At 36.2% G+C, this 13,756-nt stretch overlaps 1 protein-coding gene across 1 annotated transcript in view; it reads right to left on the bottom strand.

Annotated features, from left to right (window-relative positions):
* The window catches only part of gabra2a (gamma-aminobutyric acid type A receptor subunit alpha2a), a 377,683-nt gene that overhangs the window by 339,131 nt on the left and 24,796 nt on the right, over nucleotides 1-13,756 (bottom strand). The window contains exon 4 of the mRNA XM_088627451.1: nucleotides 12,236-12,303. Within this exon, the coding sequence (XP_088483577.1) occupies nucleotides 12,236-12,303 (68 nt within the window). The remainder of the gene's footprint in view (nucleotides 1-12,235; nucleotides 12,304-13,756) is intronic.

Here is a 13,756-nt window from a genome sequence, read left to right as displayed (position 1 = left end):
CTTGTGATGCTTTCCTCTAAATGATAGAGAAGCATCTCCTTTGACTATTGTCTTTTCCTTGATTACCGGATTCTGCAGTGAATGTCTCTTGGAGGTTTCGCTGAGTAAAACAAAGTGAAAATTATGTAGGTTAAAATGTTCACTTTACCTTAACAGAGTGTTTCTAATACAGATGCATCCATCTAGAATGAGCTAAATGTGAGTAGGTAAACCGCATTAGGCACCACAGTTTCATGGACTCCAGTGCTGCATATCTTTTTTGTTATTTCAAATAATCTGATGCAGACTGCACTACTTTGTAAAACTGTCAGGTGGTGGCGTGATTTGTTAAATAACCTCATCTGTGTTTGGTTGTCAGCAAAATGGTACAGAACTAAATGTTTATTAACCAATTTGTGCTTTCCAACATGAGTTGTGAACTTAGAACAAGGTGATGCTGCACATTGGTGGTGGTTGAGGGGAGTCCCCATTACCTGTAAGCCGCTTTGAGTGGAGTGTCCAGAAAAGCGCTATATAAGTGTAAGTAATTATTATTATTATTATTATTATTATTATTATTATTATTATTATTATTATTGCTAAGCAAAGCACAGCCTCCTCAACATGTAAATGGGTCCTACCACACATTCTGGCTTCATTTATATGGCAAAAACAAAGGCTTGTCACATTTCAAAGAAGATACACAGTCAGTGCAGATCAAGCTGCCCTCATATCTAATTGAAGGCAATGTTAAACGTTTGTACCATGGTAATTTCAACCACCAGTCTTTATTAAAAAGTCTATACTTCACAGAGTAACTTCTCATACATGTACAGTATAATTTAAAGAAAAAGCATTTGACACTCTTATTATATCTGTCCTAAATACAAGTGGAAAATCATAGATGCAAACCTAATCATGAACACATTGCAGCTCTACCTGCATATTTTCTATATGGCTTAACAGTTGCTTCTCATACAGTTATCAGACTTTTTTTTAACATTGGAACAAGCTGACTTAAATGAATAGAGGATTAGCCAAGGATGAAAAGTTCTATATCCAGTCAAACATTTAAAGGTGAAATAATTAATAACATAACATGACTTTCAATTCTGCAAACCAGATGAAGAAAATGTAATGTCATATGCAATAAGAAACAGTAAACCCTGACAGTTCCACAATCCACAAAACTAAGTAGAGACCGAGATCCTTGAAAACTGACTGAAAACAGTGAGCTTCAGCTTAAAAACATTTTTTAAGTGAATAAAACACATAGAAAGCGATATGGTCATAAGGGAGATTTCCTGACACTGCCTTTGTTTAATTTATACAAGGAACTACATAAATGGAATAAATTACACATATACCTTATCTTTTTCAAGATTGCCGTCACTGTAAATATACTTTCTCTAACATCATGTAAACACAAAGAGGACTTAAGTATTCAAAAGTATTCTGTTACACAACTCTTGAGTGCCATGGAGTAACTGAGAAGAGACTTAGAAAATATACATTTATTGAATGTAAGAACGGAAGAAATTATGAGACATAATTCTAACAAATTAATTTGAGAGCTTCAATTACGTAATATACCTACTTAATAGTTTATTAGTGTAGTTTCATTTTGCTGAATCGCTGAGAGACACATCAGTTTAATTGAATTTCATTATCTCTTGTAAGAAACAAACCTGGCTCAATAAAAGCTGGAGAACTTCATTCATTTTTAATTTGAAGGCTTTAATACAGGTGGCAAACTCAGTCTGTGGCGAGATACTGGTTTTGTTTTGTTTTCTGGATTGTTTTTAGTTTTTTTTCCACTGCTGGTGTGGAACAAACAGTGGGGTGCCTCTACAGTGTGTGGAAAAGGATAAGAAAACTATAAGCCAACTTTTGAAAAGCTGTTCATGTATTGGTTTCCAAGATTTCTAACAATAAATTGTATCTGATTTTACCTGAACATGAAGTTAAACTCACAAAAATAATAGGATTAATGTCTTTCAAAAGATGAGATCCATTAGTTGATTATTGTATACATGCATTATGAGTAAATGTGGAAGCCTTTTTTGTCCTTTTAAGGTAAAACATCAACTCAGAAATTCACTAAAAGATAATGTTCAGAAATATCTAAATTCTGTATCTTTCATGTATCAAAATTCAGTATCTTTATTTTGCTCAATTTCCTATTTTTCCTTTAATATTATCTTTCTGTTTTCCCCTTTCCTCCATCTGGCTACTTTTTAGTAAATCTTATGGAAATATACTTCTCCATTTGTCTCTTTTTAGCAAGTGTCTGATTAAGAACTACAGAATGTTCTTCTGAACCTTAAGGTCCTATACTTCTGCCTCTGTGCTGAACAATCTGGACTGGAGTTCATTGTGGGTCCTGCTTGGTCTTTATTTTCTGCATCTCACAAACAGCCACTCTGTGCACTTACGGCAGGGTCTAATTTTTGCTCAGTTTTATGTACTTTCGACACAGATTTTCCAGCTCTGCCTGAAGGTTATGGCTGCATAACCTGTTCCAGCTCATCGCTCACGTCTTTCAATTGTTTCTTGAGTGTGCTTTTGCTTTAGGCTTGGTTAGACTGTAGCTGGGTGATCTTTGTCTCAGAAGGTGCCATCTTAATCTCCAGGATCTTCTTATGCTCTTCTCTAACTTGCAGGACTCATGAAATCATGATGCAGTTTTCACAAATCAGCACTTTGCTAGCTGTCCATTTGTTTGGTGCTCTTGGAGAAGAAATCTCAGAGAATGTATTTTCTCTTCTTCTCCACTAAGTCTTACAACGTATCTTGCTGGTCTTTGAGCTGCAGCTGCAAGAGGTGCACTCTGGTGAACAGTTGCTGAATCTCAGTTAATTGGTCCAGGCAATTGGAGTACAAGTGGGCTGTTGCCCCATGGTCATGTAAGCTCTGCAGCTCATTTGGACTTCTTAAAACCTCAGCTTTTGTTATTATATTCAGTCTTATAGTTCATAAGCTTTTACCTAAATAAGGAGACTCGTGAGACCTGAGCAAATTCAATCTCATAATGTTTCACTAAGTTTGGGAAAAGAAGTCTATATTGAGGAAAATCTCTTTCCAGATACATACAGTACAACAACTTAATTTTCAACAACCCAACCATCATTTACCATTGTAGAGCCCTTTTAAATATAAAACAATCTTAGTTACAGTCATGTACAAATTTGGCATTTTTAACCATTAATTGATTGATTCCCCTGTGACTATTTAAAAGCAATAGAGGCCATGTAGCTGAATGAACAGATTTTTATTCCCAACCCAGTCTACTACAACCAAATATCAATTTGGGAGGGGTCAACCTATTTTAAGTTTGGATTTATCTTTCTGTCAACATCAAAATTTTTACAATTTGCAATTCAACTAAATGGAACATCAGATAGAAGGGGGTGAAGGGGTGGTGCGGTTGCTCTGTGGCTAAGGATCTGTGCCTTTGGCTGGAAGGTTTCTGGTTTGCATCCCACGGCCGGCAGAGAAATCCTACTCTGTTGGGTCCCTGAGCAAGGCCGTTAACCCCAGCTGCTCCAGGGGCACCGTAGAAATGGCTGACCCTGTGCTCTGACCCTAAGCTTCTCTCCCTGTCTTTGTGTCTCATGGAGAGCAAGTTGGGGTATGCAAAAAAAGACAAATTTCTAATACAAGAAACTGTATATGGCCAATTGTTACGTCCCAGTGTGTGTTCTGTGTGTGTTTTTTCTGTTATGTCCACACTGCTGACTCTTGATTGTTCTCCCTTCCCCATTGGCCAACCATCACACCACTGTTTCAATATGATGTCATCATCAATCAGCCTTCAGCCAATCAGAACTCATTTTATTCACTATTTAACATGGAGGCTTTCAGAAAGAAAAGGCCTTTCGTTTGACTTCGGTCCTGTTTGGTATTGGTTATCGCTTCGCTTCTGGTTATTGCTTCGGCTTCGTTTGTTGGTTTGTTTTGCTTTGTGTGTGTGTATTTTCGTATAGCTTCGGCTTTGTTGTTTTGTTGGTTTTCTGTTAGTTTCTTTGTACTTTTGTTTGTTTGTGTGTTCATCCTTGTTTTGCCATTACCTTGCCCCAGTGTTACATGTTCAACTTTTGTGTTCTTTTGTACCCTGCTCCTGTTTATTACTCTTGTTTTCCCTTATTTGTCTTCCTGGTTCACAGTGTTTTTGTGTGAACTTTTGTATATAAGGTTAGTTTAGGTTGTTGGGTACACTTACACACTTAGTTGATTTTGTATTAGTACACTAGTTTAGTACGGGTGAGTGCCGTTTGTCTTGTATGGTTTTGGGTAGTCAGTGCAGGTTAGCTAGGGTGTTGAAGACGCCGAAGACCGTGTGTTTCGGGTTTTCTTTTGTAGTCAGATTAGCTTTCCCTCACTGTCCTAGCCAGCTCCATTTTTGTTTGTTATTTTCTTTCCTTTGGCACCACTCTAGTTCCTTACCAAAAACCCCCTGCTTCCAAAAGAATTATCCAAAATGTTACACTTCTTTTCCCCTAAACACTTGGGGTCGTAACACCAACAAAGTGATTTTATCTCTCTCTGTCTTAAAAATGTTTCAAAGACATTGTATATACAGTATTTATGTTCTTTAAGTGGTTAGCATTGTTACTCCACAGCACTGGGGTCCTGGGTTCAATTCTGGACCCGGGATTTAATATGCATGGAGTTTGCAGATTCTCCCTGTCTTCACTGTGTGGAAGTGATTCATGTGATTCATGTGATTCACATGTGTCACTTTGGGAATTAGAGTCTTTGCTGTTGTATCCGATTCATGTAGTGGACATTTTTTTCCTCATTGCAGTATATAGTCTAACACTGTGACTTAACAATATGTAAGACAAACTATTCCATGGATAAATAAAAATGCACATTTGAATTATTGTAAAACCACTAACATTAACACAGTACATGCATATTTGTTTCAATGTGAAAACGATAAGTCTGAACCTGTGAATAACCTCAACAACCACATCACTGGTACAACACACATGTATAACAATTGCCATATTAGGCAATAAGCAGTAGAACTGTGATAATTTGTGCACATAGCACATATTTAAAACAAATCTGAGATCTTTAAAAAAAGAAATTATTATCTCTACTGCATCTCACACCTGCATATGAGATCACAGTTTTTAATTTGATGATACTGAGGGTGTGAAGATTCAGTGAGCACCAGGGCACTATTTAATATACTGAGGTTACTCAGCAGAAATAACTTAAGTAAATAAAGTAAAAGTTGACAAAATTCTGGATTTCTGGTCTCATGAGTCAAGATCAAATTGTATCTAGGGAACTAGTTAAGTGCAGTTGGCCCATTGAAGTTTTCAGGAAAGGCAGTTAGTGGTCAGCGTCCCCCACCGTGTAGTACCCACAGAGTGTTATTTTTAATATAAAATCTTTTATCTTACCAGTACATTTTTTAAGCATCTGTAATTGCTATTCTTGCAAATACACTTGGCATTGTTATTCAGTTTCTGTCTGCGTGATTGTTATATCTGTTTTTTATGTTGTTTCCCACTTTCACCTTGTGGTGACTATAGTGGGGATGTAACAGATTTGGGGGCTGGTCAGGGAACTTTCATCTGTTTTGTGAAGCCGGTATTTTTTAACTGGGTGTGCATGTGCACCTGGGATTATTTTAGTCTTAGTGGTCCTTTGTATTATGGGTGCTGTGTAGGGGTAATTAGTGGTGTGTCCATCAAGGCATTAATTTAGGATAATTTTACTCTGTCCATGACTTTGGAGCAGTTTGAAAAATGTCGCAAGGCAGATATTTTATTGATAGCAGGCTTCTTTAGTCTCCAAGGATATCAGAGAGTCCCCCTTCCTGTGCTCTTTCAAATCTAGACCCAAAACCTTCTTTTTTATAATGGCTTTTATTTAAAAAGACCAGACTTCTTGTGAATTACAGTAAGTGTGTTCTTGCAAGGCATAGAGATGGGGAATGTGAAAGTTCCACTACATTCTGTGTATTTATAGTCTCATTTAATTACTGGCATTGTTCAAGTAGAACTACAGAAGTATTGGTGTGGTATTTGAGAGTTTTCAAAAAGAGAGTTTTCAGAAGTCCTTAATTGAAGCACAAAAACTGTAACTTAATACTCACATGAGATGCATAATTGTAAAGGATTTGGGTTTTTGTTTGTGTTATTTTGCTTTATATGGTGAGATGATTTGCATAAATAGCTTTTGAATAGCAATTCTTACATTATGAATTCATTTGCACCATGGATCGGCTTTAATCAAGCCTATGCATAATTGAGCTTAAACAAATAAAAACTAAGGTTTCTAAAAATGCAATCGGTTAATAGATATTGTTTATATAAACATTGTGAACATTTTCACAAATTGTGATCTTTAAAATGCGTGTGGTTTGAAGGCTCTTGCAAAGACACCGATCTGAAACATCATCTCTCAAAAATAAGTGTTTTAATGAGAAACCGAAAGTTGTGAAAACAATAATAAATCACCCTCAACAAAATACAAGCAGTTTTAAATTATTTGTTATTCACAAATTAATAATATTCTGAGACATTAATATACTTCAGTTGTTTATATGTTTAGCTACCACTTCTCCTCCATGTTTTTGTAGTTTTTCATTCTGAGGGTGTCCCAGCCTTGTCTCATTTTTTCATGGTACTACTCCCTGCTATATAAATATATTATATTAAGATCCATGAATTTATTCAGTAACTATTTTTATTTTCAACTACCAACATTTCTTTACTTACATGATTCCATGTTAATATTCCCCATTAAGTTGATTTGAAAAAGTACTACATCTTTTTAACAACAATACTGACGGAATCAGGCTAAGCCACAGACTCTGTGCCCCAGTGGCTGGAAGGTTGCCGGTTCGTATCCTGCCGCCGGTAAAGGAATCCTACTCTGTTACGCACCTGAACAAGGCCCTTAACCCCAACTGTTCCAGGGGTGCTATATAAATGGCTGACCCCAAGCTTCTCTCCCTGTTTGTGTGTCTCATGGAGAGAAAGTTGGGGTATGTGAAAAGATACATTCTTAATACAAGAAATTGTATATGGCCAATAAAGTGATCTTATCTTTAAGACAATGCACAAAATGGAATACTGTTCCATACTGTAATGGAAAGTGGAATACTGTTGTGTATTTTTTTAGCTACGACTACCAGCTATATACAGTATGTATAATATATTTATATTTCTAAATTAATGTAGTTTATGGGATACAGATGATTATGCTTCTGTTGTTTTGTCAGCTGACAAAATTTCCCTTTAGTTACAAAATTTCATATTAATATTCCACATTAAGTGGATTTAAAGTTGATAAACAGTAAGGAAACATATTATATGAAGCAAGGGTTTCACTTACATCAAATGCATCAGAAGTGCCACCTATCGATCGTATTAGGCCAGTGAATCACATAAAGTACCACACTGCATCACAGGCAACATTCTGAGTGGCTGCATTTGTATGAATGCTTGAAGGAAGACAAAAATAGTTTTGCATTGCAGCCTGCCTCTTTTGCTGAGTCTAATACAGGAACAGTGATTTCCCATGGCAATTTGTGATTTAAATATGTTAATACCAACATCATTCATTGCAAAAAAGTACAAAATTAAAATGTCACAGATAAAATGTGTAATGTTAAAGATGTAAAATGTTATTATTGGCTTCACTTTATTCATAGTCAGTTGAACAGAGGCTCTCTTTTCTTCCCTCCCTCTGTTGGTAGGCTCATAGCAGCTTTCTTCTTCAGACTAAATTTTAACCAAACCTCCATCTTGTCTCTACCTACAATTCTTACAGGAATTACAGGTTAATTAGCCTTACTTCAAATCCATGGAATGTATATACGAGTCATTTAGTTAGAAGACCACTAAATAAAGCTCTGTTTTGGTAGATAGTCTGAATGGAGTTGGAAACATAGAAATTGTGTTACTAATGTTTTGATGTACAGATGCAGCCATTCAAAACAAGCCGGGTATGCTGCGGTACAACTCGGTGGGCATTGTGAAAACAGTCACAATGTACTTTGTACACACAGCAAGTGTTTTCGTGAAAAAGCTACAGACGTGCCAAAATCATTCTCGAACTTCAAGCTAAGTTTACTCCGGTAACCTGTCCCCACACACCCTGTCCCCACTGCGATTAGAATATACACAAAGCACTGAAATCTTTAGAGTAGATGATCAGGTGTTTCGCAGACGTAGGCATAGTATGTAATTGAGGCTTTATGAACTCACACCTGGCATTCGATTAATTAGGGTTATTAATTATTAGAGTTCATAAAGCCTGATTTACGTACTATGCCACGTCTGCGAAACACCTTTGATAGTTAATGCTACTTCACTTTCTTGGGCGTGATTTTTTTAGGCAAAAACCAGGCTAACAGGCTTGCTTTGTGATCTTCCTAAGGTTGTTAAGCGCAGTGTCAAAATGTTTCCATATGAAAGGATTCATATGAAAGGCAGTGACGTCACCGTCCTGAGGCGTGTGTGTGTGGCAGATCTGTGATGTGGTTGAGTGTGAATTGTGGTGAGCCTTTGATTGGGAAAAAAAAGACCTGCTGATCTGTTCCACATACCAGGAAGACAACAGAATATGATTTTTTTCTATTCAAAACATGTATTTTAAACGTTTAATTAAGAAGTAAAAACCTTACAGTGTACACAGATTTCTAAACTGATCACGAGGAGGAAAAAAATACCAGTGTTTTGCGCATAAAAAGTGGTTATTAACTATCGAAACCTGTTTTTATAGTTTTTAATGTCATGCAATGTCTAAGCAGGAACACATCATTATATCTTATATATGAAAAATATATAATATATCTTATATATGAAAAAGTGTGTGTGTGTGTCTCTCTGTACTCAGCTGTACTGAAAAATAAAGCACCATTTTTCATTCAATGAGTGCCTGAGTCACTGTGTCCATCCTATAAATTAATGCCACAATATTATAAACACAACAGTTAGGCTGGGCAATCGAATTTTTTAATTTAAAAAAATAATAAAAATTAGATGTAATGATGTGTTCCTGTTTAACTTAGAAATTGCACGACTTTAAAAGCGATAAAAACAGGTTTCGATAGTTAATAACCACTTTTTGTGCACGAAAAACGGGTGATTTTTCTTCCTCGTCATCAGATCTTTCTTGGAAAAATATCTTACCCGCTGCAATCCGGGCACAGAAGGGTTAAAAATCAGACAGGCAGCAGGGAGGGTGAGTTGTGAAACTGTTACCTGTCCTGGATAAAGCGGTTAGAAAATAGGTGGATTTACACCTGTGAAAAGTGTTTCAATTTTAATGCGATGCGGTAGACATTATTCATAAAAAATGATCTTGTACGGTCTGTAAACTGAAAATGTATGAAGGAGACACGTTGCATATCGCCTCTTTTTACACTTGGAAGAACATTCCAATGTTAATGCGACACTGAAGATATTATTAATAACCTTTTAAATCTGAAGGGAGATCTTAAGGGATCCACACGGTACAGGTTCCTGCTGGCTATTCAGAGGGAAAGACGGTGGCGTCACCATGCTGGCGTCCATGCATATTATAAGAAGTATAGGTGTGCTCTATGGATAATACAAATTGCAACAAGGCTAACATGTGATCTGATACACATTACAGGAATACTGATTTGTTTTGATTCAGAAATTCAAGTCCAGAAACTTATTAACATTTTTGTTTAATGAACAGGAGATTATTTTTTAAACAGAGTAATGTGAGTTTAGAATAAATGTCCTAACAATTTCCTGATGCCAACATTGTGAATCTATTACAAAAATTTGTATTTGATCTTGGATCATCAAGCTACGAGAAGCAAATTAGAAAAAGGGGCCAAATGTTCCCCTCATTGGTAACTATTTTAGTGTCCTTCCTCCTCAATAAAAATGTCATAATTTTTATTAAGAGCATACACATACAACTAAATTGTATTGTGAAATATTAGATTAATATTTCACTGATTCACTTTATGGCTGATTTTAATCTTTTCTCCCAGACAGAAACATAATAGTGCTTGCTAGAATAATTAATGAAACCCATTTGTTGTTTTTTTAAATGTCAACTTTTTTCAAGAGATTTGTCCCCACAGTTCAACCCCCACACCAGCCAATCAAGACAACAATTTGTTTTATGTTTTCGATCTATTCTACCAACAACTTCAGCAAAAAAGCTCTCCTTGTCCAACAGGTCAGGATGCAGGCCGTCAATCTAAATTTGTAAACACCAAAATCCATAAACTAAAACTATATGAAGGGGGAAAACTAAAACAAATATTTATTTTTAGTCAGTGACTAAAGATCATTTTCAATTTATATTACAAACAACTAATTCAAATAAGTAATACGTCAATTGAATAAAAAGCAGAATATATATAAAGCCATCCAGGGACAAAGATAGAAAACTTTTCATACATGTCAGTCCATGTCACCTTTTCATGATTGTTCAACTAAAAAGATTGTTGAACTAAGAAAATTGATGACTGTCTTTTGATTTTTTCTTGTCATGCTTTCCTGGACTGCAATGGAGTAAAACTACTGTTGCCGTGGTAACTGGCCCTAACAGGAAGGTGGAGATTTGGCCTGAAATGCAATCAGACATCAAGCCTGACCACTTGTGTGCTATTACCACCTCTCCAGCTTCAGCTGGCTCAGGCTACTTAAGGTCAGCTCAGACTTTATTCAGGACTCTGGTATAGAGTCTGCTTGAGTGAGTCTTCACAAGAGATTAATTCTAGCTTGTTACTGGGTTTCTCTTAGCTTTATTCTCTATTGCTTGTGTTCACTAGTTTTTGTGTTCTCCAGTTGCTACCTTTGTTCTTTTGTTCCCGTGTCACTCTCTTTAGTTCTTGTGTTGCCCTCTTGTGCTTGTTGGATTCCTGATCTGGCTTTTCCTGACCTTGCTCTTAGTCTCTCCCTTGGCTTCTCTATGGTATTTACAATATCTCAAATTGGAACTTGGCTTCCTACAACCTCATCTCCTGGACTCTCCCTTGTGATGCGTTACTGCATCTACCTGGTATTGACCCCTGCCTGCATGACCCTTGAGCTGGTTCTATACAGCCACATCCAATCCTGATAGCGTACAGATTGCTCAGCCTAGCCCCAGTGTACTAACAGCACTGCTATCACCCCAAGTGCTTTGTACAGTCAGCTACAGTGCTTTTCCAGTAGGGGCATAGCACTGCTGCTGCCCTGAGTGCTCTTTACCTAGGCCACAGTGTAAACACCTTGCCCCTCCCATTTGCCTGTTTTCCCCTGCTTTGCTTTGATGGTTGCCCAGCATATGGGTTCATCACCAAAAAAAGTCTATCTCTTGGGTCACCACAAATGATGGACATTGCATTTCTAGCATAGCTTTCTTTCATCTCATATTACAAACAGGTAATTATTCTTTTCAATTTCCCACTGGGACCTTGTGGTTTATCATTTTGATTTTTTATATAACTGTTATATAATATAACGGCTTTGAAATTTGAAAAAAAAACAGGAAACATATTTAATCTTTGGAGCCTCCTTCAATTGAATCCTTACATGTTATTGACATTGTATTTGTTACAAAGTTTAAATCTAACTTGAATTGAAATCCTTATCTCACACAACAAAATAAACATGATAAAATAATGATGTTGCTTTAGACTGATTATACTTTAGGTTTTGAAGAGACACGGTTATATTTTTTTATCCATCCATCCACTTTCTAATCACTTCCAGTACAGGGTCAGGGAGAGCTGGAACCTAACCCAGAAAGCAATGGGTACAAGGCAGGGTACACCCTGGACATGATGCTCATCAAGGGCACACATAGACAAAAAGATGCACACACTCACACCAGAGCCAAATTTCTCAGATACTGATTAACCTACCAGAATGTCTTTGGAACAGTGAGAGGAAACCCATGTGAATACGGGGAGAACCTAGAATCTCCTTGCAAATAACATCCCAGGAATTGAACTCAGGGCCCTAGTGATACAAGGTATCAATGCTAACTACTGTGCCACAGTGGTGCCCCAGATTGTTTTATAGATATCTTTAAAGCCTGGAATGACTAAAGGCTGAGATTAATGGAAAATTCATAATTAAGATATTATGCTAAGACCATCCTTGAAACAGAGATAGTTAAACTCTCAATTCATAGGAGTGATCCAAACTTTGACAAAGGTAATCTTTCTATCTTTACTCTCATATATACAGTATGTGTATAGAATTTCAGTATTGTATATAAAAATTAACATACAAATGCAACTTGGACTCACCATGTCAGTATCAGAAACTGGTCCAAAACTAGTAACATAGATATCAGTCTTTACTTCTGTTACACGATCTGCAATGCAAAAAAAAAAAAGATTAATGAGTATCATAATCTGGTTAAACAACACTCTGGTTAATGATGCATGAAATCTTCCTGCAGCTGTATAGAATTATGTTATTTTAGCATTAAACATATATGACTCTGTTGCCATGGTGACTCTATGTCATAATAATACAATTGATTAATTAATTTCCATATGCCTTTCAGTTGTGTTGACTCTGCATGTATTAAAACACAGAAATAGAACAGTTTTATTTAAAACCTTTAAGTGAATTATGTTTGCATCACAATCACAATCACAATCACAATCCTAAACCTGTACCAGTTTTTGTCCTTTCTAAAACAGATCTTTAATGAGAATATGCAACCCCGTCAGGCTGACTAATCAAACAGGCTTTCTTCTCTCCCATGACTCCCACATACATTCCCTCTAAGCAAGATGACCTACATTTTAAAATGCATCTCATTAGTATAAACAAAATGTTTCAAAGCAATATAATAAAGCTTAGTGCTCCTTGTAAATTGAATACCATGCTCACTATATTTTCAATGAATTTCACACTAATTAACAAGTATATGTAAAATATCATAGAGGTGTTGTTATATTCAAAATGGTTTAAATCTTTTCTAATAAGCTTGGTAAACTATTTGTGAAATATGTCACATTTAGCAATGTTTGCTAAAAGTTAGCAACCGTAATTTCTTTCCAAAGAAGGAAAATTATGGCAGGTGCAGAGGGATGGTTGTTTTCCTTGGAGCTGTTGAGGCCAACGAACTATTTGTTTAAGAATAGGTAAGAAAGTTATAATGCTGAAGTCTAACAATGCTGATTAGAGATGACCTCTGTCTCTGATGCGACTAAAGCATCAACTGATACAAAAGATGAGTACAAAGGAATGCTGACTATACAAAATACTAATATGTAATATTATGAAAAAGTGTTGTTAATATTATTAAGCATGAGATTATATTGTTACAAAGGAGGGGGTTACAAAAAGGGTGAATATCAGGATTTGACCAAGCAGCTTAGTCAATAACAAAAATAATACCAACCCCAACTTGTAATGATTGCTCCAAAAATATACCTGAGCTTTTGGTAAAGTTAGAAGCATTTGGATTCCTTGTTCTCTGGCACAGATTTTGTAAAAAGCATAATCATTCCAGCACTCTTGGTTAAACAAATATTTATTAACAGTGACAGTGACACACACTACAGTACACAAAACATAAACATACAACACACATTTCTCTATATTTATGGTATGTACCGACCTACGTCTAGACCACTCAGAAAACCCCAGACTGCTAGCAAATATTCGACTCGAGAATAATGTATACAGAGGCCAAAAAGAGAAAAGCTGCCTAAACTAAATGCAACACAACTTGTAGTTGAATCTCTTCTCTACAAATCCAGATGTCACAAAATAAAGGGGAGCCCATCTCCCAATTCTAAACATGCACCTAC

The sequence above is a fragment of the Lepisosteus platostomus genome, chromosome 1, assembly GCF_059453375.1.
Source record: "Lepisosteus platostomus isolate fLepPlt1 chromosome 1, fLepPlt1.hap1, whole genome shotgun sequence".
In the NCBI taxonomy this organism is placed as follows: Eukaryota; Metazoa; Chordata; class Actinopteri; order Semionotiformes; family Lepisosteidae; genus Lepisosteus; species Lepisosteus platostomus.
The sequence above is the reverse complement of the archived record's forward strand: the minus strand, read 5'-3'. Positions and strand labels throughout refer to the sequence as shown.